The 19,956-nt window shown below is 40.5% G+C and overlaps 1 protein-coding gene across 5 annotated transcripts in view; it reads left to right on the top strand.

Moving 5' to 3' along the window:
* Positions 1-19,956, top strand: part of FMNL2 (formin like 2) — a 332,616-nt gene that overhangs the window by 205,810 nt on the left and 106,850 nt on the right. For all 5 annotated transcript variants that reach the window (NM_001206821.1, XM_010802031.3, XM_005202499.5 and 2 more), the window contains 1 exon segment: positions 14,764-14,844. In NM_001206821.1, the coding sequence (NP_001193750.1) occupies positions 14,764-14,844 (81 nt within the window).

The raw sequence follows: 19,956 nt of genomic DNA, 5'->3' as shown, positions 1-19,956 counted from the left end.
CAGTTACTCCAGATCCTCACAACCTCTTGGGTATTGTTTTTTTAATTCTAGCCATTTTTATGGATATATATAGTGGTGGGAATGGCAAACCACTCCAGTACTCTCACCTGGAAAATCCCATGGATGGAGGAGCCTGGTAGGCTGCAGTCCATGGGGTTGCTAAGAGTCGGACACGACTGAGCGACTTCACTTTTCACTTTCATACATTGGAGAAGGAAATGGCAACCCACTCCAGTGTTCTTGCCTGGAGAATCCCAGGGACGGGGGAGCCTGGTGGGCTGCCGTCTCTGGGGTCACGTAGAGTCGGACACGACTGAAGTGACGTAGCAGCAGCAGCAGTGGTATCTCTCTGGTGGCTTAGCTGGTAAAGAATCCCCCTGTAATGCAGGAGACCTGGGTTGGGAATATCCCCTGGAAGAGGGCATGGCAACCTACTCCAGTATTCTTGCCTGGAGAATCCCCATGGACAGAGGAGCCTGGCGAGCTACAGTCCATGGTGTTGCAAAGAGTTGAACATGACTGAGGGAATAAGCACAGCACAGCACATTGGTGTCTGGAACTGTGGTTTTACTTTTCCTTTCCCTAACGATGAATATCTTTTTCTGTGCTTATTTGCCGTTTGTGTACTACCTTTGTGAAGGATCTGTTCATATCTCTTGCCTATTTTTATTTATTTATTTATTTATTTTTTCTAATTTTATTTTATTTTTAAACTTTACATAATTGTATTAGTTTTGCCAAATATTCTTGCCTATTTTTAAAAATCAGGTTGTCTTATTATTGAACTATTGAAGTTTTTTTTTTTTTTTTAATTTTTAAAATTAAAAAAATTTCAGGTATACACGTGCTCCCCATCCTGAACCCTCCTCCCTCCCCCCTCCCCATACCATCCCCCTGGGCCGTCCCAGCGCACCAGCCCCAAGCATCCAGCATCGTGCACTGAACCTGGACTGGCATCTCGTTTCATACATGACATTTCACATGTTTCAATGCCATTCTCCCAAATCTTCCCACCCTCTCCCTCTCCCACAGAGTCCATAAGACTGTTCTATACATCAGTGTCTCTTTTGCTGTCTCGTATACAGGGTTATCGTTACCATCTTTCTAAATTCCATATATATGCGTTAGTATACTGTATTTATGTTTTTCCTTCTGGCTTACTTCACTCTGTATAATAGGCTCCAGTTTCATCCACCTCATTAGAACTGATTCAAATGTATTCTTTTTAATGGCTGAGTAATACTCCATTGTGTATATGTACCACAGCTTTCTTATCCATTCATCTGCTGATGGACATCTAGGTTGCTTCCATGTCCTGGCTATTATAAACAGTGCTGCGATGAACATTGGGGTACACGTGTCTCTTTCCCTTCTGGTTTCCTCAGTGTGTATGCCAAGCAGTGGGATTGCTGGATCATAAGGCAGTTCTATTTCCAGTTTTTTAAGGAATCTCCACACTGTTCTCCATAGTGGCTGTACTAGTTTGCATTCCCACCAACAGTGTAAGAGGGTTCCCTTTTCTCCACACCCTCTCCAGCATCTATTATTTGTAGACTTTTGGATCGCAGCCATTCTGACTGGTGTGAAATGGTACCTCATAGTGGTTTTGATTTGCATTTCTCTGATAAGGAGTGATGTTGAGCATCTTTTCATGTGTTTGTTAGCCATCTGTATGTCTTCTTTGGAGAAATGTCTATTTAGATCTTTGGCCCATTTTTTGATTGGGTCATTTATTTTTCTGGAGTTGAGCTGTAGGAGTTGCTTGTATATTTTTGAGATTAGTTGTTTGTCGGTTGCTTCATTTGCTATTATTTTCTCCCATTCTGAAGGCTGTCTTTTCACCTTGCTAATAGTTTCCTTTGATGTGCAGAAGCTTTTAAGTTTAATTAGGTCCCATTTGTTTATTTTTGCTTTTATTTCCAATATTCTGGGAGGTGGGTCATAGAGGATCCTGCTGTGATGTATGTCAGAGAGTGTTTTGCCTATGTTCTCCTCTAGGAGTTTTATAGTTTCTGGTCTTACGTTGAGATCTTTAATCCATTTTGAGTTTATTTTTGTATATGGTGTTAGAAAGTGTTCTAGTTTCATTCTTTTACAAGTGGTTGACCAGATTTCCCTCAACATAATAAAAGCTATATATGACAAACCCACAGCAAATATTATCCTCAATGGTGAAAAATTGAAAGCATTTCCTCTAAAGTCAGGAACAAGACAAGGGTGCCCACTTTCACCATTACTATTCAACATAGTTTTGGAAGTTTTGGCTACAGCAATCAGAGCAGAAAAAGAAATAAAAGGAATCCAAATTGGAAAAGAAGAAGTAAAACTCTCACTATTTGCAGATGACATGATCCTCTACATAGAAAACCCTAAAGACTCCACCAGAAAATTACTAGAACTAATCAATGATTATAGTAAAGTTGCAGGATATAAAATCAACACACAGAAATCCCTTGCATTCCTATACACTAATAATGAGAAAACAGAAAGAGAAATGAAGGAAACAATTCCATTCACCATTGCAACGAAAAGAATAAAATACTTAGGAATATATCTACCTAAAGAAACTAAAGACCTATATATAGAAAACTATAAAACACTGGTGAAAGAAATCAAAGAGGACACTAATAGATGGAGAAATATACCATGTTCATGGATTGGAAGAATCCATATAGTGAAAATGAGTATACTACCCAAAGCAATTTATAGATTCAATGCAATCCCTATCAAGCTACCAACAGTATTCTTCACAGAGCTAGAACAAATAATTTCACAATTTGTATGGAAATACAAAAAACCTCGAATAGCCAAAGCGATCTTGAGAAAGAAAAATGGAACTGGAGGAATCAACCTACCTGACTTCAGGCTCTACTACAAAGCCACAGTTATCAAGACAGTATGGTACTGGCACAAAGACAGAAATATAGATCAATGGAGCAAAATAGAAAGCCCAGAGATAAATCCACGCACATATGGACAGCTTATCTTTGACAAAGGAGGCAAGAATATACAGTGGATTAAAGACAATCTCTTTAACAAGTGGTGCTGGGAAATCTGGTCAACCACTTGTAAAAGAATGAAACTAGAACACTTTCTAACACCATATACAAAAATAAACTATTGAAGTTTTTATTGTTGATACATTTGTATTTTATTAGAAAATCAATCAAAACATCCAGCTTCGAATGAGAGAGTAAACAAATTGGTAGCATTAAGTTGGAGCTGATGTCAAATAATCCAGAAGTATCAGGTCCTACTTCCAACTTTAGGTAGAAGTTTTAAAAAAATATATTCTGGATACAAGTCTGTCACATATATTTTACAAATATTTTCTCCTAGTTTGTGCTTTGCATTTTCATATTCATAAGTATCTTTCAGAGAATTAAAGTTTTTCTGGTAATCAGAATTTAGTTTATCTTTTATTTTTTAAGTGGTTCATTTTTATAGCCTAAGAAATCTGCACACTTAAGTCAGACAAAGATTATCTCCTCTGTTTTCTTCTAGAAAATATATGGTTTTGATATTTATGTTTAGTCTATGATCTATTTTGAGTTAATTTTTGTGCATGGAATGAAGTAAGGCTGGAGATTCACTGCTTTTTCCCCATATGTATATACAGTTATTTCAGTCATTTGTTAAATAGACTGTAGTTTTTATATGAACCACCTTGGTATCTTTGAAAAATGAATTGGCTATATATGTGTGGGCCTATTTTTGTTTTCTTTATTTTGTTTCCCTGATCTTTATTTTTTTTCCTGATCTTTTTTTTTTTTTCACTGATCTTTTTCCATTTAACACTCTTGATTACTGTCCTGAAATCAGGTAGTATGAATTCTTCAACTTTGTTCTTTTGTAAAAATTATTTTGGCTATTCTATTTTTTTTTTTGCATTTTTTATATAAATTTTAGAATCACCTTGTCCGTTTCTAAGAAAAACCCTGAAGTCTTTTGATTGAGGTTGCAATGACTCCAGAGATCAATTTCAGAACTGACTGTCTTAACAATACTGTATTGGTTCTTCCCATCTATGTATGTGGCATCTCTCTTTATTTAGGTCTTTAATATTTTGGAATGTTTTGAAATTTCTAGTGTACAGGTCTTGCATATATTTTGTTAAATTTATCCCTAGGTATTCCATGATTCATAGTGCTATTTTAAGTGATAGATTTTAATTTTTAAATATTTATTTCTTTATTTTTGGCTGTGCTGGGTCTTTGTTGCTGTGTGTGGGCTTTCTCTAGTTGCGGTTAGCCGGGGGCTACTCTCTGTTTTGGTGTGTGGGCTCCTCACTGAGGTGGCTTCTCTTGTTGCAGAGCACAGGCTCTAGGTGTGGACTTCAGGAGCTGCAACACGGCAGCTCAGTAGTTGGGGTGCACATGCTTAGTTGCCCCATGGCATGTGACTCTTCCTGGAACAGGGATTGAACCTATGTCCCCTGCATTGGCAGGCAGATTCCTAACCACTAGACCATCAGGAAAGTCCAAGTGATGCATTTTAAAAATGAACATTTCCAGTGGTTTATTTTCAGAGAAATATTGTTTCTGAACAGCCTTTCACCACTTCATTGGTCCCCTTTTGCAGAAAGGTGGTTAATGCTATCTATAGCAATACATTTATCAAAACCAAGTTTTACAGTAGACCACTATCTCAGTGACATCTGCTTGATTCTTATGTTTACGTCTCTGCTGAGTAAATGAAAGAAATTGGTATGGGAATGATTAAGATCTGATAACTTTTCCTGTATTTTCATCCTTATGTTCTGTTCATAAGGATGTTTTCTTTGTGGTACCAGTCACTTGTTGACATTATTGGCAGCTTCCATCTCCATCTCTTCCCATGCTGTCTAATTTGAAGGTTTACTTATATGAATTACACCTTTTGGTTCACCAAAGCACCTACTGAAATTCTATGAATTTTACCCATGTATTTGCACACTGTTTAAATTGGGGCAAATGAAGTTTCAGAGAGTCCAGATGGTATAACTTACAGTCCAGAAAGTGTGAAAGTGTTAGTTGCTCAGTTGTGTCCGACCCTTTGCAACCCCGTGGACTAGCCCACCGAGTTCCTCTGTCCATGGAATTCTTCAGGCAAGAATACTGGATTGGGTTGTCATTCCTTTCTCCAGGGGATCTTCCCCACTCAGGGATCAAACCCATGTCTCATGCATTGCAAACAGATTCTTTACCATATGAGCCACCAGGGAAGACCAAAATGAAATTATCAGTTGCTCAGTCATGTCCAACTCTTTGCGACCCTGTGGACTGCAGCCTGCCAGGCTCCTCTGCTCCATAGAATTCTCCAGGCAAGAATACTGGAGTGGCTAACCATCATCTTCTCCAGGGGGTGTTTCTGACCCAGGGATTGAACCTGGGTCTCCTGCATTGCAAATGGACTCTTAACTGTCTGAGTCACCAGAGAAGCAGAAAAGCAACTCTTAAAACAAGAGCTTCCAATGCTTTCACATTCTTGAATGATTGAAAAATATTATTGCTCTCTCTGAATCTTGAGATACACAATTTTTTCTATAAGAAATCTGAGACTTACTCTCTTTTTTTCCCCCTGCCCTGGTCAGGATCAGAACTATTATTTATTTTTTCCCTCCTATATCTTTTATATTTGTATGATACATGGTTAGCTTAGGAGACTCTAAAATATCTTCAGTGTGTTATTCTTGTTTGGAAGGCATTATTAAGTAAGGTTTTGGGGGACTTCACTGATGGCCCAGTGGTTAAGACTTTGCCTTCCAGTGCAGGTGGTGAGGGTCTGATCCCTGGTCGGAGAGCTAAGACCTCACATGCCTCACAGCCAAAAAACATAAAGCAGAAGCCATATTGTAACAAATTCAATAAAGACTTAAAGGTTTTAGGAATATGTGATAATGGAGGAAAAGGGTTTCATATTCCCATTTTTCAGATGAAGAAACAATAAGGTGTGTTTATACCACTTGTGTTTTTATAGGAAGAGTATCTCCAGGGATACTGCAAATTTTTCATGAAAGCATGGACTGTACCTGTAGTTTTATAATGTAAGTCTGTGTCTTTAAACCTAACTGAAAATATTCCTAAGTCTTTGGTTACCAAGGATATGCACATTCCCTTTATAGAGTGAATAAAGAGAAAGATTCAGCTATCCAAGTTGGAAGTATAATCTAAAGCTATGATTAATGAGCTTTAGTGGCAGAAGGCCTACTTGGAGAATTTAAGAAACTACAGGTTCCTTAGTACTGTGATTGGGCCAGGAGAATTTTTACGATTTAACAAGCATCCTCAACCTCTTCAGATGCAGGTCTTTGGTTGTGTATATTTTAAGAAATTCCAGTCTAGAAGAAAGGAAAGCTGTGGCTCTTGAAGGGACGGAGCAAAGGATTTGAAGATTATCTTGAAGGTTTTCCAGCATAAATGCAGACTTCCATCGCTCTGCCCATTCTTAGATCTTCAATAACAATAACCATGACGTCTGCCCTTACTGAATACTGCTACGTGACAAGCGCAGTCATGGTTCAGTCTTTGCTTAGGACAGCAGAAGATGATAAGCTTTATTAGTATGGCCTCCTTTCTTACAAATTCAATTCAAACACTTTAAATAGGAGGAAATGATGAACTATGAATAGACTTAAAGAAACCAAATTAATATTACATATTAGGGAATGAATTATAGGATATTTTGATTAGGAAAGACCTGTTGAACTAGAAGAGACTTTTCCTAGTCTAAATAAAGGAAATCATTTGGAAAAGTCTCATCAAAAGTTATTTTCAGTCTGAGAGCTGTAATGGAACACTTGGAAGGTTGTCCTCTCCTCTCAGACTAGGAAAATGATTTCATATGCAGAGCTGAAGAATGCTTCACAGCTCTCCAAGAAACTATGGCTGTGGAATGAATCTGACATGCTGATTAGTCAAGTCTAGTCTAAGGGCAGATATGGCCAACTTTTAAAGTCGGGAATAGAGAAAAGGGAGTTATATGTTCTTCTGCTATTTAGAACTCCTTGTAGGCTCCCTGTTGTCCATTCTATATGCACACATTTGCTTATTATGTGACACCTGCCTTTGTCCTTTCCAGCGCACTGTTTAACCCCTTTGTGCCACTGCCTTTCATAAACTGCATTACTGGAACCGAACTAAAGCCCTTGAAGTTGCTAGCACCCACCCTGTGCTTCTCTGCCTTTATTTTCACGTTTCCCCATCTGGAAATTTCTGTCTCCTGCCTCTCACACTGTCCCAGGATATCTATATGCTGTGTGTCCTTCAAAACGCAATTCAAAAGCCAGTTTCTTCGGGGAAGTTCCTTTGATCGTCTCGGTTGGAAAGAGCCTTACCTTTCTTTGAACTTCCAGAGGATCACACATGGCTCTGATCATATTCTACTTTGTATTACAGAAGTATCTGTTGTATTTCAGATGAGATTTAACACTTTAGAATCCAATTTGTTTCGTTTTGTACTTTTTGAACGGTGTCTTGCATAATATGTTCTGGATGAATGGAAGAATGAAGTGACCACAAAAATTTTTTTAAGTTTTTTTATTTTTTCACTTTGGCATCTTTAATGTTAGTGCCTGGAAAAAGGAGACCTAAATGTGATGGCAAGATTTAAGATGTTCGGAGGCCGGGACTCCTCTAGTAAAATGTTTTCATCCAGTAATAACCACAGGGATCCTTCTAAATAGTAGCACAGCTGGCACTAGCTGCCTCTGGTAGTTGTTAGACAAAATTAGAATTCCATGTGAAAGTGCTTTCTTGGCTGTATATTGTTATAAGTAGGTAGAGTCTTAAAACTTTTTCTTTGTTTTCTCTTAACCATCCTCCTTTTTCATGCACACACTTTCTGTAGGTGGGGTAGTCATCTGGCAGCTTTTCTGAAGTTTCAGAATTTTTTTTTCCTTTTTGGGGAAATAAGGAATGTACTTTCCCTCGGGGACTTTGATACTCTCAGCTTCTTAGGGGAATCCGGGTCTGTTCGTGTGAGCTTCTTCCCTGTGTGTGTAAGTTGTTACCCCTGTGAGGGCTGAGATGTCATGGCTTACCTTAGTCCCTCTGCTTCGACACCTGGTTTCTGGCCTTGGCACCTGTTCCCCGCACCCACGCACTAGTTCTTGGTCTCTGCTGTATCGTGTAAATCACTTCTGTCTATGTACAATATTCATGCAATATTTTATTTCTGAGTTTTCTCCTCACCTACTCATGTCAGTGTTCTCCATTTTAGAGGGAAACCCTTTGAGGCCATAGGTTATTCCTGTCAGTGTAGCTCTGGAGAGCGTTGAGCACCAAGTCCTACAAATGACTACTCACTGACAGCAGTGATGCTGATTGTAATTAGAGCTCATTTAGAAACAACAGTTGGCTTACTCAGCCTTGGGAAAGGAAGCCAAATACTTTCAGCTAGGAAGAAAAATCATTCAAGCTTGGAGAGCTGATGATGTGCCCAAAACCAAAAAAAAAAAAAAAAAATCCCTTTGAATTTTCACCATCTAAATTTATTATAGGAGCAGAATAATGAAACATTAATAATGGCATAATGATGCTGATGTCTAATTTGTCTCTAAGGGTGTTTAAGCAGTTTGTATAGCTTTGCGTAATCCACTACTGAAATAGAGCCAGTGACCTGTGACTGTCCCAAACAGGGAGAAAACTCAACACGAAGTGTGTTCCCCATGAGCCATTCATTTCCTAGAGACTCACTATAGTTTCTTTCCGTAAACCTGAGAATATGAAGGTATAAGATAAACTTGAATGTAATTCTGTTTGATTTTGGAGTTGCTTATCCAAATAGAATTTATGGAGCGGAAATGCTTATAACATGCTTGTTGTAAGTCCAGCCAATTAACCTCAATTAAGTAATTTCTCATATAATTATACACATGGATGGAGAGGATGCAAGGGATCAGAAATATACTGGGTAAGTGGAATGTCCAATTCCAAACCTTTATGCAGAAAGGTTTTCAATGACAAACTTTATTAGATTTAGGTGGGGAGAGGGCAGCATGGGGGGAGGCCCCAGAGAAACAGTTCAGCTGGTTAGAAAGAATCCAAGGCTGCCCATCTGTGTCTAATAGAGAAGGCCATATTGTAGCATAGCAGATGAGTTCCATGCACCGTGACTTAGCTAATGAATCTAGCACATCTCTCTCACAGTCCCTTCATTTAAGTTCTTTAAAGAATGACCTGATTTTCTTTTTCTTTTTTTTTCTAATTGGAGTATACATGCTCAGTTACTCAGTTATGTCTGAATCTTTGCAGCCCCGTGTAGTCCACTAAGCTCCTCTGTCCACAGGATTATCCCAGCAAGGATATTGGAGTGGGTTGCCATTTCCTCCTCCAGGGGATCTGCCTCACCCAGGGATCAAACCTGTGTCTCCTGTGTTGGCAGATGGATTCTTTACTACTGAGCCACCAGAGAAGCCCTGATTGGAGTATAGTTGGTTTACAATGTTGTGTTAGTTTCTGCTGTAGAGCAAAGTGAATCAGTTATATACACATACACATATCCACTCCTTTTTAGATCATTTTCCCTTAGAGGTCATTACACGAATGACCTGGTTTTCTAATTTGGGTTGCCGGAGACTTGAACCATGGTCATTAGTGGAATCCAGTCAATGCTTTGTTTTTTTCCTTATCTGCAGGGCTGGCCTGTGTGTAGTCAGTGATTTTGCTGAGGGCCAGTGGGGAGAGGGGACACTGGTGTAAGCCTTAGTGGATTGAGTTAATGAGAAATGTGTAATTATGGAAGTCACTAGGCAGTTTCAGAGCCATGAGAGATACAGCACAAGCTTATCTGCAGAAGTCCTTTAGCTATGACCTGAGTGTGGCTGACATATCTAACATGGAACCTACGGGGTGTGTGCCCCATACAGAGTGTGTTCAGTCTCTTTGTGTACTTTTAAACTTCAAAAACTGTAATTTATGCGAGAAGTGACTTGTATATGGCATCTAAAAGAAGTTTAATTCTTTGAACATTATTAAGGACTGAGTGCCAAGTATTTATCTATATAGGAGAAGACCATGGCACCCCACTCCAGTACTCTTGCCTGGAAAATCCCATGGAGGATGGAGGAGCCTGGTAGGCTGCAGTCCATGGGGTTGAGAAGAGTCAGAGACGACTGAGCGACTTCACTTTCACTTTTCACTTTCATGCATTGGAGAAGGAAATGGCAACCCACTCCAGTGTTCTTGCCTGGAGAATCCCAGGAACGGGGGAGCCTGGTGGGCTGCCGTCTGTGGGGTCACACAGAGTCGAACATGACTGAAGCGACGCAGCAGCAGCAGCAGAACTCAAAGTATAGCATGTTTTCTGTTTTTTAAAAACTTATTCTATCAAAAGCAAGATGGGCACACTTATTACAGTGTAGTGAAAAGAACAAGGACCAGAGTCAGAAAACCTGAGTTTGAATCCTTGACCTGGGTGTGTGGGTGTGTGTGATTTAAGGCAAATCATTTACTTTCTGAGCTTTGGTTTCCTCATCTGTAAAATGGACTTAATATCTACTTGGCAGGTAGGGAGGCTTGGGAAGTTAAGAGGTCTAAAGAATATGGTAAACTGTGACGTGTTGTTGAAAGATAAATTGATTATCTTTGAGAAACAGAAAGTGCTGCTCCAGAGGAAAGAGTAATTGTGCTCCTGGACTTGTATAAATGAAGTTGCTTTTAGCAATGGGAAGACATTTTCTGGTTGTTACCAGAGAAATTGAATTCCTAACACTCTAATTTATTAAAATAAAATATTTGCGAAAGGTTCAGATGCTTCGTGAAGATTCTAAGGGCTGTTCTCCCCTCTCTTTGCTCCCATGGTTCTTTCAATGCAGTTTGTCAGCAATAATGTCCTGAATAGTAAGAAGTGGATCTGGGCTCGGTTCTTTGAGTGTTTATGGAGAATAATTAAAACCCTCAGAGCCATTGTTATTTCCCATCTAGAAATATCTCATGAATAAAGTTCAGTCACACAAGGAAATAAATGGCAGGAGGTCAGAGTGGTAGTGATGCTGCTTGATTAGAGATTTTGAAAGGAATTTGTGTTTTTAAAGCTCTTTCAGATGGCTTATTCATTCCTATTGACGAATCACCAAATTTTTATCCCTAAGAACAATCTTTCTATATAATGTAATGTATAATATTTCTATAAGTTAGGGGCTTAATCTAATTAAGCTACATTTATCAATGATGTTGAACAAGCAGGTAACTAGTTATTGAAAATAACATGTGGAATATGAAGGAGTCTCAGAAGTGAGGATGATGGAAAACTGCAGTCATACCAATTTTGAGTTTCAATGCAAAATCTAAAATTCTAGTACTTAGAGGAAAAAAAAATTCATTTAAATAAGCATGGTGCCAATAATCCACCCAAAGTTCTTCAAAATAAATATGTTTTGGCATGGTACTGAAATTCTCCAATATATTCCCCCAAATGTTTCTGTTGTCCAAATGGCCATGTTGAAGACAGACAGACAGAAAAGGCCTGGTGCACTAGGCGCTGGATTTATAACTCAAACAGTAGCTCCTTTTGAGGTTAGACAAACAACTCCAACTTGTAGGAAAATAGTTGGGCTTTGTATTTTTACTCTGTAAAAATTTCACTTGAATCCCTGGAGGTAGGCAGAGTCGCATAGTTTTTTGAGAAGTCACCGTGATGTAGACCCACTGTGTTTTATTTTTAATTTTTAAAAATTTTAATGACATTTTGAAACTTATCTACAATCATCATCTTTTTGTTTGTTTATTTCTTAGTTGCATAAGCAGGTGGGATCTTAGTTCCCCCACTGCATTGGAAGCACAGACTCTCAACCACTGGGCCACCAGGGAAGTCCCCTGACTGTGTTTTAAAGCATCAATTTTCTTCATTTTATGTTTCTTAGAAATAATATTAGTAAGTTACTCGGACAAGTGAAGGAAAAATGCCTAAAACAAAATAACAAATCCTAAGCACATTTGAAAAAGTATTTTTGTTAAATTTAGACCCTGTTCATAATTTCAAAGGATTAATTATAAGAAAACCAATCAAGTCAACAGGACCAGCAAATGTGTCTATTTGCAAAAGCCCCTCTGGGTGACAAGACCACAGTCTTAAGTAAGAAACAGAAAACTACCCTAAGAAAGAAAGTGGGATTTTACTAACTGAGTGAATGGCAATATATTATATATGCTAGTCAGCCAAATTATTTTAAAAGAATAAATATAGCTCTTGTGGTGTGAAGACATTGTCTCCAAGAAGAAACATTAGAAATCTCTCAGTAACTGTCCACAGATTTAAAATTTTAGGTCCTCAAGCACATGCTACATTAGCCAGAGTTAAAATTCACTGAGTTTCATGTGTTAGGAACTTTATAGAGAGAGGTAGGTAGTATTGGCTATAGTAGAATAGAATACAATATGAGTTGTTGCTGGTCACGGGATGTCTAAAAATTTGGGTAATTGGATTGTATTATTAAAAAGTATTGTTTCATTTATATCCCGGTGTATCCCTGGCATCAGCTGCTGTCATACACAAGGTTGGAAATAATAACTGGTTTCTAGATCACTTATTGGTTCATTTTGGAAATGGGGTGCTTTTTTGATTATTTTAGCCCTCAGCTGGGCTATTGCTAAAACCCTGTGACAGGTGGATCCTAACTGATTTTTTTTTTTAAACACTAAAAAAAAAAAAAAAAATTAGGATTTGATACATGGACACAGTGGCACCCAAGACGTCACATATGTGTGAATCATTATTTAGAAGTTGCTTGTGGGATTGAAAATTCGGGGGGATAGTTAGAAATGATAAGCTGACCTTTTTTTTTTAAAACAGTTCTGTGGAGAGCGAGTTTGTATACTACGAAATTTGCCATGATCATTTTTAAGTAAAGGGGAAGTATTAATAGGTGTCTCACTATAAGCCACTTTCCTTTATTTTAAAGTAATATTAAAAAGTAATAAAATATATTTTTTCACAAGTAAAATGATCTTTTGATAATAATAAGATTTAGCAATTGAAATATAGCATTTCTAAATCTGTAAGCAAAGAAACCTTGAGTGGACCAGGAAGAATGTTGTGGCTCCCTGTGTTGAAGAAATACAAATTTATATGGGATAAACAAACACTTATCATGCTGGCCAATTGTCAACATTGTGAAACACTGAATTCCATTTTGGTGTAAACAATAATCAGGCTAAAAATAGTTCCTAGGAAAACATCTTTTGAGTTGTGTGTAGAAAAAAACTTGATAAGAATTGTCCTGATTTCATGATGAATCTTTGTTTTTTCCCTTTTGGAGCTGATTTGTATAACCTTTTTCTGCGTGTCAAATACAGCATGTATACAGGAAAAGTTGTGAAATTTAAGAATAGCGTAATAAGTAAGATAAAATTATCACAGTGTAACTACTGGTAGGTCAAAAAGAACACTGCCAGCCTCTCAGAATCAGTCTGTATTCCCCTTCCCCATCTTGGTCCTTGACTATTATTTTTATGCAAATCACTCAGCTGTGTGTGTGTATGTGTGTGAGAGTAAACCACTCATGTTTGTGTCCCTAACCGTTAGTATTGAATTTTGCCTCTTGTTAAAGAAATCATGTATTCTCTTTCATCTCAGCATCAGGTTTATAGTGCTTTGCTGAGCTAAGTTGCTTCAGTCATGTCTGATTCTTTGCAATCCTATGGACCACCAGGCTCCTCTGTCCATGGGATTCACCAGGCAAGAATACTAGAGTGAGTTGCCATGCCCTCCTCCAGGGGATTTTCCCAACTCAGGGACTGAACCAGCAACTCTTATGTCTCCTGCATTGGCAGGCCAGTTCTTTACCACTGGCGCCACTTGGGAAGCCCCCACAGGTTTATAAGACCCATCCAAATAGCACCGTGCAATACAGTGTGTTCTTTTTCATCAGAATGTAGTATATCATGATATGCCTGTGATATAGTACTTAACCATTTTATAGTGTGGGCCTTTGGATTTGTCTAGTTTACTACTACTACTTTTGCTTTGGACATTATGGCCTATAAAATTTAATACACATGGACATGAGTTTCTCAAAGTGTGGTCTTTCCATCCTCAGCATCGGCATGAAACATGTTAGAAATGCAGAGTCTCAGGCCTCAGCCCAGATCTGCATTCAAATATCACCTTGAGATACATGTGTGTTATATATATATATATATATATATATTATATGCTGTTTCAGTGATTGTGTCTTTAGTCATAATATTTTGGGGTTTTCTGGTTTGGAAACTGCCTTAGGAATCCTTTAATGGTCACACACATGCACACAAATATGCACATACTCCCTGCAATCTCTGAGCAGTAGCCTCATTGCTCATTTTTGAAACAATTTAATCTAGTTTGAGTCAAATTTTGGGTATTTCCAAAGATAAAATGAAAATTCAAAAGAAAAAAATCTGCTAACAAGAGCTTCAAAGAATATGCAACAGAAGGAAGACCTGCTGAAAGAGGACCCTGCACACAGAGTAGACAGATGATTTCCAGAAAGGGAGCTGCAGAGCCCCATGGGGAAAGCAGGTCAGACTCTCAGGTTGAGCAGACATGGGTTTGAATCCACTGGTGTCCCTAACTCACTGCTTCATCTTAGGGAAGGACTGAGTTCCTTTAAATTTCAGTTTCCTCTTTGGCAAAGAGGGGATAAGAACATCTACTCTGAAGATTCAAAACCAATGACTCTCTGCAGCACCACAGTCACGCTGCAGGTGCGTTTGGCTTTGGATCAGCGGCATCAATCTGTGTGAATATGACTTTCATGCCTTCAGAGCTTTCATGCTTTTCACTTTACTTTCGTGCTTCCTGCAGGAACGATTCCAGGTGAAGAACCCTCCCCATACTTATATTCAAAAGCTCAAAGGCTATCTGGATCCAGCAGTAACCAGGAAGGTAAGATGGATTTGTTTCCACTGCATGTTGTCGCTTCCTGGATTGTCACTGGCAGGGACAATCCTCGTGCCCTGGAGGAGCCCTTCCTTCCTCTCTGTTATAAACTCTGCTGGTGCCTCCGGGGAAACAATCCTGGGGTTGTTGGAGCCTGGCAGCATTAAAAGACAAAGAAAAAAGTCATCCTCTCTTGAGAATGTGTTTAAAAGTTCTTTCCTGAGATGGGAGTCATGTACCTCTGATGGTTATTGAGTAGCTGCCATTTATAATTATACTGGGTGGTTAGTTCAGCTCAGAGGTGTTCAGGCCCCCAGAAAAACAAGGCCTCGCAAAGAGAATACTTGTCTTCCATGCCTTGGTGCATTTCCAGAGACCTTGAAAAATCACTGGGGCTTTGTCATCCCAGCTGTGTGCTCACATCCTGTGTTGATGCTCTTCGCGGCTTCTCCCCCAGCCGTGCCCCAGGCCCCGAGAAGGTAAGGAGAGAATAGCTCATTCCATTCTCAGCAGACTCTCTCCTCTTACAAACAAGCTCTGCTTTGTGCAGCCACACAATTGGTTTAAACTGATGCCTCGTGGTAAAGCATGTAGCCTGGCACAGCCCGGTGGGCCTGGATCAGCCCTGGGATGTCTCAGGGCAGAGCTGCCCTTGCTCACGATGGGTGAAGGGCTCGTCACCAGACAGCACTTGTTTTTCGGTTGACCTGCCACAGCTCCTGCTTTCAGGGCTGCCCTGACAATATCTTGAGCTGAATTCCCTCTGTTGTTTCAGCACGTGACTCAGGAGCAGAAAGGCACACTTTCCCTAGTTAGCTGCTGTTTCCGGGTCTCTTGGCTTGGAGATACATTTTTTAATTTTGTTTCCTGCTTCCATTCTAAGCACTGCCCTCACTCTGCCAAAAGAAATCAAGCAAAGGAGAACAACTACTATTTCCTTTGGGATGTTTCCTGGCCCTTTGTCCTGTGGTTGCTATATAGTCAAGCAGAAGTGAAGTCTAGGAGTGATGAGGCAAATGGTCTGTGGACCTCTGCTGTCACCTAGAAGCCATGTATGACGTAGCCTCCTCTTCTAAGAATGTACCTGTCAAAGTATCCTAATACCCTCCTCCTAAATATGGTACACATGTTTCTTTTTAACACAGAACTTCTGTCAGGTCCCCTTAATGAGACAGCTGCTCAATTCTTTTTTATTATAACTTATTTATTGTTAATTGGAGGATAATTGCCTTACAATATTGTGTTGGTTTCTGCTGTACATCAACATGACTCAGCCATAGGTATACATATGTCCCCTCCCTCTTGAACTTTCCTCCCACCCCATCCCTCTAGCTTGTCACAGAGCACCAGGTTTGAGCTCCCTGTATCATACATCAAATTCCCACTGGCTGCCTATTTTACATATGGTAATGTGTATGTTTCCATGCTACTCTCTCAATTCGTCCCACCTTCTCCTTACCCACTGTGCGACAGCTGCATAATTCTCAATTTCTTTCTTGTCCCCCTCCCCAAAGATATAGCAGCCTTCAATTTCATCAGATTAGAGGAAATTAAAGGAAGGTGTACCCATATGCACAAAACAGAACCCAGAAAAAAATTATTTCTTTTGCACAAGGGCAGCAAAATTCTATATAAGAAATATTTTCAGAAATCCCCTAGCTTGTAAACCTTCTGGCTAGATGGCTTAGATCCCAGCATTGAGCACACTCCCCCTGTGCTCTGTGTGTGTGTGTTTAGTCATTCAGTCGTGTCTGACTCTTTGTGACTCCATGGACTGTAGTCCGCCAGGTCCCTCTGTCCATGGGATTCTCCAGCAAGAGTACCAGAGTGGGTAGCCGTTCTCTTCTCCAGGGGATCTTCCCGACCCAGGGTTGGAACTCAGGTCTCCCACATTGCAGGCAGATTCTTTACCATCTGAGCCACCAGGGAAGCCCCAAGCTAGATGTAGCAGAATCCAGTACTGTATTGAGAGGTCCCCTCATCCAGAGTATTTTCCATCCCCGGACAGTCATCTCAATATTTGTCAAATTCTTTAAAAAGCAAGATATGAAAACTCCTAGAGCGCACTTAAGACTCCAGCCCCGAGCCCCCTGGGGAGGAAGATGGTTGGAGGGAGGAGGCGGGATCTTCTGGCCCAGTTCCAGTTCTCCCTTGGAAAAGGATAAAGAATAAGGCAAAGGATGCAAAATGAAAAGCAACAACAAATCAGCTGCACGGAAAGTGTTTTGCTTCCTTGCAAATAACTTCATAAAGAGACCCCAGACAAAGGATGTTTCTTTGGACTAACCTTCATTTCTGACATCTCTGCCCTGGCCTTATGTGTTCATCTGAATGGTTGTATTTGGCCTGAGCCTCATCTTTCAAGATCAGTCATTCAGCTCTCAGGAAAAAAAACAAAAAACCAAAAACTTAAAATGGACATTGGATCAACCATCCCCGCTTTAGTATGAGTTCTGTCAGGAGCTGGCAGTAGGAAATGATCTGTTCTACTCAACATAATTGTCATGCTTAAAGTCAGGAGAAAAGGAGATTTTGCCTGGAGTAAAGCATGGCTTGCAGTTGAAATGAGTTTACAATTCTCAGTTGCATTATGGGGTAAAAGATTTGCGATCAGGCTTCCCATTTTAGCCAGACAGTCTAAACTGAGCAGTCTCCCCTTAACTGCATCTGGAGTCCTCAAGTACTTCATTCATTAATCCTTTTGTTCTCATTGAATTGAAGATTCTTAATTTGCTGTCTTCTTAAAAAAAAAAAAATTCTTAAGCATATTCTATTTCTTCTAAGTAGTTTTAAATGAAACCCTGTAGGGCAGGGAAAGAAGAGCCTAAATTAGATATCTCTCCAAACCAGCCTCCTTATTTAATATACCAGGCGGTGCTCAGTCTGCACTTTACAGGGGTGTGCTCATGTCTGGCGTGGAGAAAGGCGATGGGCCATGAAGAGAGAAGTCTGGTTCTCTGTGGGTGCCGCAGATGGAGAAGGAAACCTATTATATGGGTCTCCAGGGCTTAGCTGTCTCCGTGGGCTCCTCCCTGAGCCTGCCTTTTATAGAGAGGGCTGGGGGAGGCTGAACTCTGCTAATAAATAGTACCCAACTCTTTTTTTGTTGTTGTTGATTCCCACAGGCAAACAGTTTCCCTTTGAAGTTTTTTAAAGCATCCTGGGTACATGGTACAGATGCAGAGTGTTGGCAGTCATTATGTGTTAGGGAAGTATATGCCAAGGTTTCTCTTTGGTGCACAGTCCAACTGAAATTCAAACAGTTCCCCCAGAGAACAGAACACGCAATGAAGTCAGTTTAGTTGTGTCTTAGTTAATCCTGCAGTTGCAAAAGTGTAGCGCCTTCCATAGTAAATGCCTGATAAATATGACCTGCTATTGTTGTCATACCTGTATATCTCAGTATTTTGAGCTACGTTGTTTTGATATGTGCCTCTTAGTCCTTCAGCGGATCCTCCTTTGTACTCAGTTAGATCCTTGGTGGTATCCCGGTTGTCCTTGTCACCCTGTATGAGGTATGACCTTCCCTGAGGAAGCATAAGACTGAGTTAGGGAACCAGCACAGGTTGCGGGGGATGAACTCTGAGTTGTTTCCGAGAGGCACATGTGCAGACAGCCCAAGGCTTGTGACTCAGCCATGGGACTGGCCCCTCTGGAGCAGCCAGCACACCTGGAAGTGGTTTCCTCAGCTGTGTGACCACAGGCCAGTCCTCGTTTGCTGGAAAGCTCTCCAGGAAGCACTGGGCTTAGATGTCCCTCCAAACTACAGATGACTGTGTTTTGTCTTAAGCCATTCTTGACAAAATGGGGGTGGCTCTGGTTTTTCATGGCATCAGGGATGCTTTTATTTCACATCTCCTGGATGCTGCACACCTGAGAAGGTCTTCAGGGTGCTTCAGGAATGGCAGTCGGGGGGAAACTTTTGAGAGTCTTTGGAGAGGCAGCTGTGGAGAAGCACAAGGACCTTCAGAAGAGGAGGCAAGGGTAGCCGGAGCCCATCTGTGTTGAGCGGGAGTCCAGTCTGCCCTGGGGCACCAAGGCCGGCCTGTGGCAGGGTGCTCCCCTCCCCACATCCTGGATTCCTCTGTTCTCACCTTCCTCCTGTCCTTTGTCCTTGGGATACCTTTCTCTTTGGAGCTGGATGACCCTGTTCCTTCTGCAGTCATGGCAGCAGAGAAGGAGCCCCTGAGGACACATGGAATTTTGACATTCGTCAGGCAGAAGGGAAGTGTCTAGAGGGACCTTCCACATGAAGTAATGCAGCAAAGAATAAACATAGCAGGTCTGAGATCGCCACCTCGGAAAAGCATGCTTGCAAGGTTGGCTCTCGTTTGGCAACCGGACACTTGAATTTCGGGAGAGTTCCCAGCATTCCCTGTTGATAATGACTCACTGTGCCTGAACTCTTGATGCCAACCACATGGTTTATGCAGGGTGCCTCTTTTCCTTCTGGAAGTCTGCACTTTTGGTATGTGCTCGGCAGAGAGTGTTTAAGTGATGAACCCGCAATAGAAATCCCAGGTACTAAGTGTCTGGGCTTCCCTGGAGGCTCAGTGGTAAAGAATCTGCCTGCCAATGCTGGAGATGTGAGTTCAGTCCCTGGGTTGGGAAGATCCCCTGGAGAAGGAAATGGCAACCCACTCCAATATTCTTGTCTGGGAAATCCCTTGGACAGAGCAGCCTGACAGGCTACAGTCCACAGGGTTGCAAAGAGTCAACATAACTGTGTGACTAAATAACAACTCTAAGTTTCCAATGAGCTTCCCTGGTTGAAAACATTTCACAAATATTGTCATTTGTCACTCGTCTCGGGAGAGACTTGGAAGCATGTATCTGGTTTCCTCTGGACTTCACACTATGCACCTTTTCCTTTAGTGGATTATACTTGGTAACTTTTTGCTGTAATAAATCCTAGCTGTAAGGATAACTATATGTTGGGACCTGTGAGCCCTACTGAATCATTGAAACGAATGATTTTAGGGTCCCCAACGCATAGGTATTGTATTGTATTGTGGGATAGGGAAAAAAATAAGCTACTTAGAGACAGTTATTACATGAAATAAGTCGTTTTCCCTAGTCCTTGTGTGTACACTGTTAACAATGAGAAAAATTTGTGTG

Source organism: Bos taurus, chromosome 2, assembly GCF_002263795.3.
Source record: "Bos taurus isolate L1 Dominette 01449 registration number 42190680 breed Hereford chromosome 2, ARS-UCD2.0, whole genome shotgun sequence".
Classification (NCBI taxonomy): domain Eukaryota; kingdom Metazoa; phylum Chordata; class Mammalia; order Artiodactyla; family Bovidae; genus Bos; species Bos taurus.
Note: the sequence above shows the minus strand (reverse complement) of the source record. Positions and strands in the feature narration are given on the sequence as shown.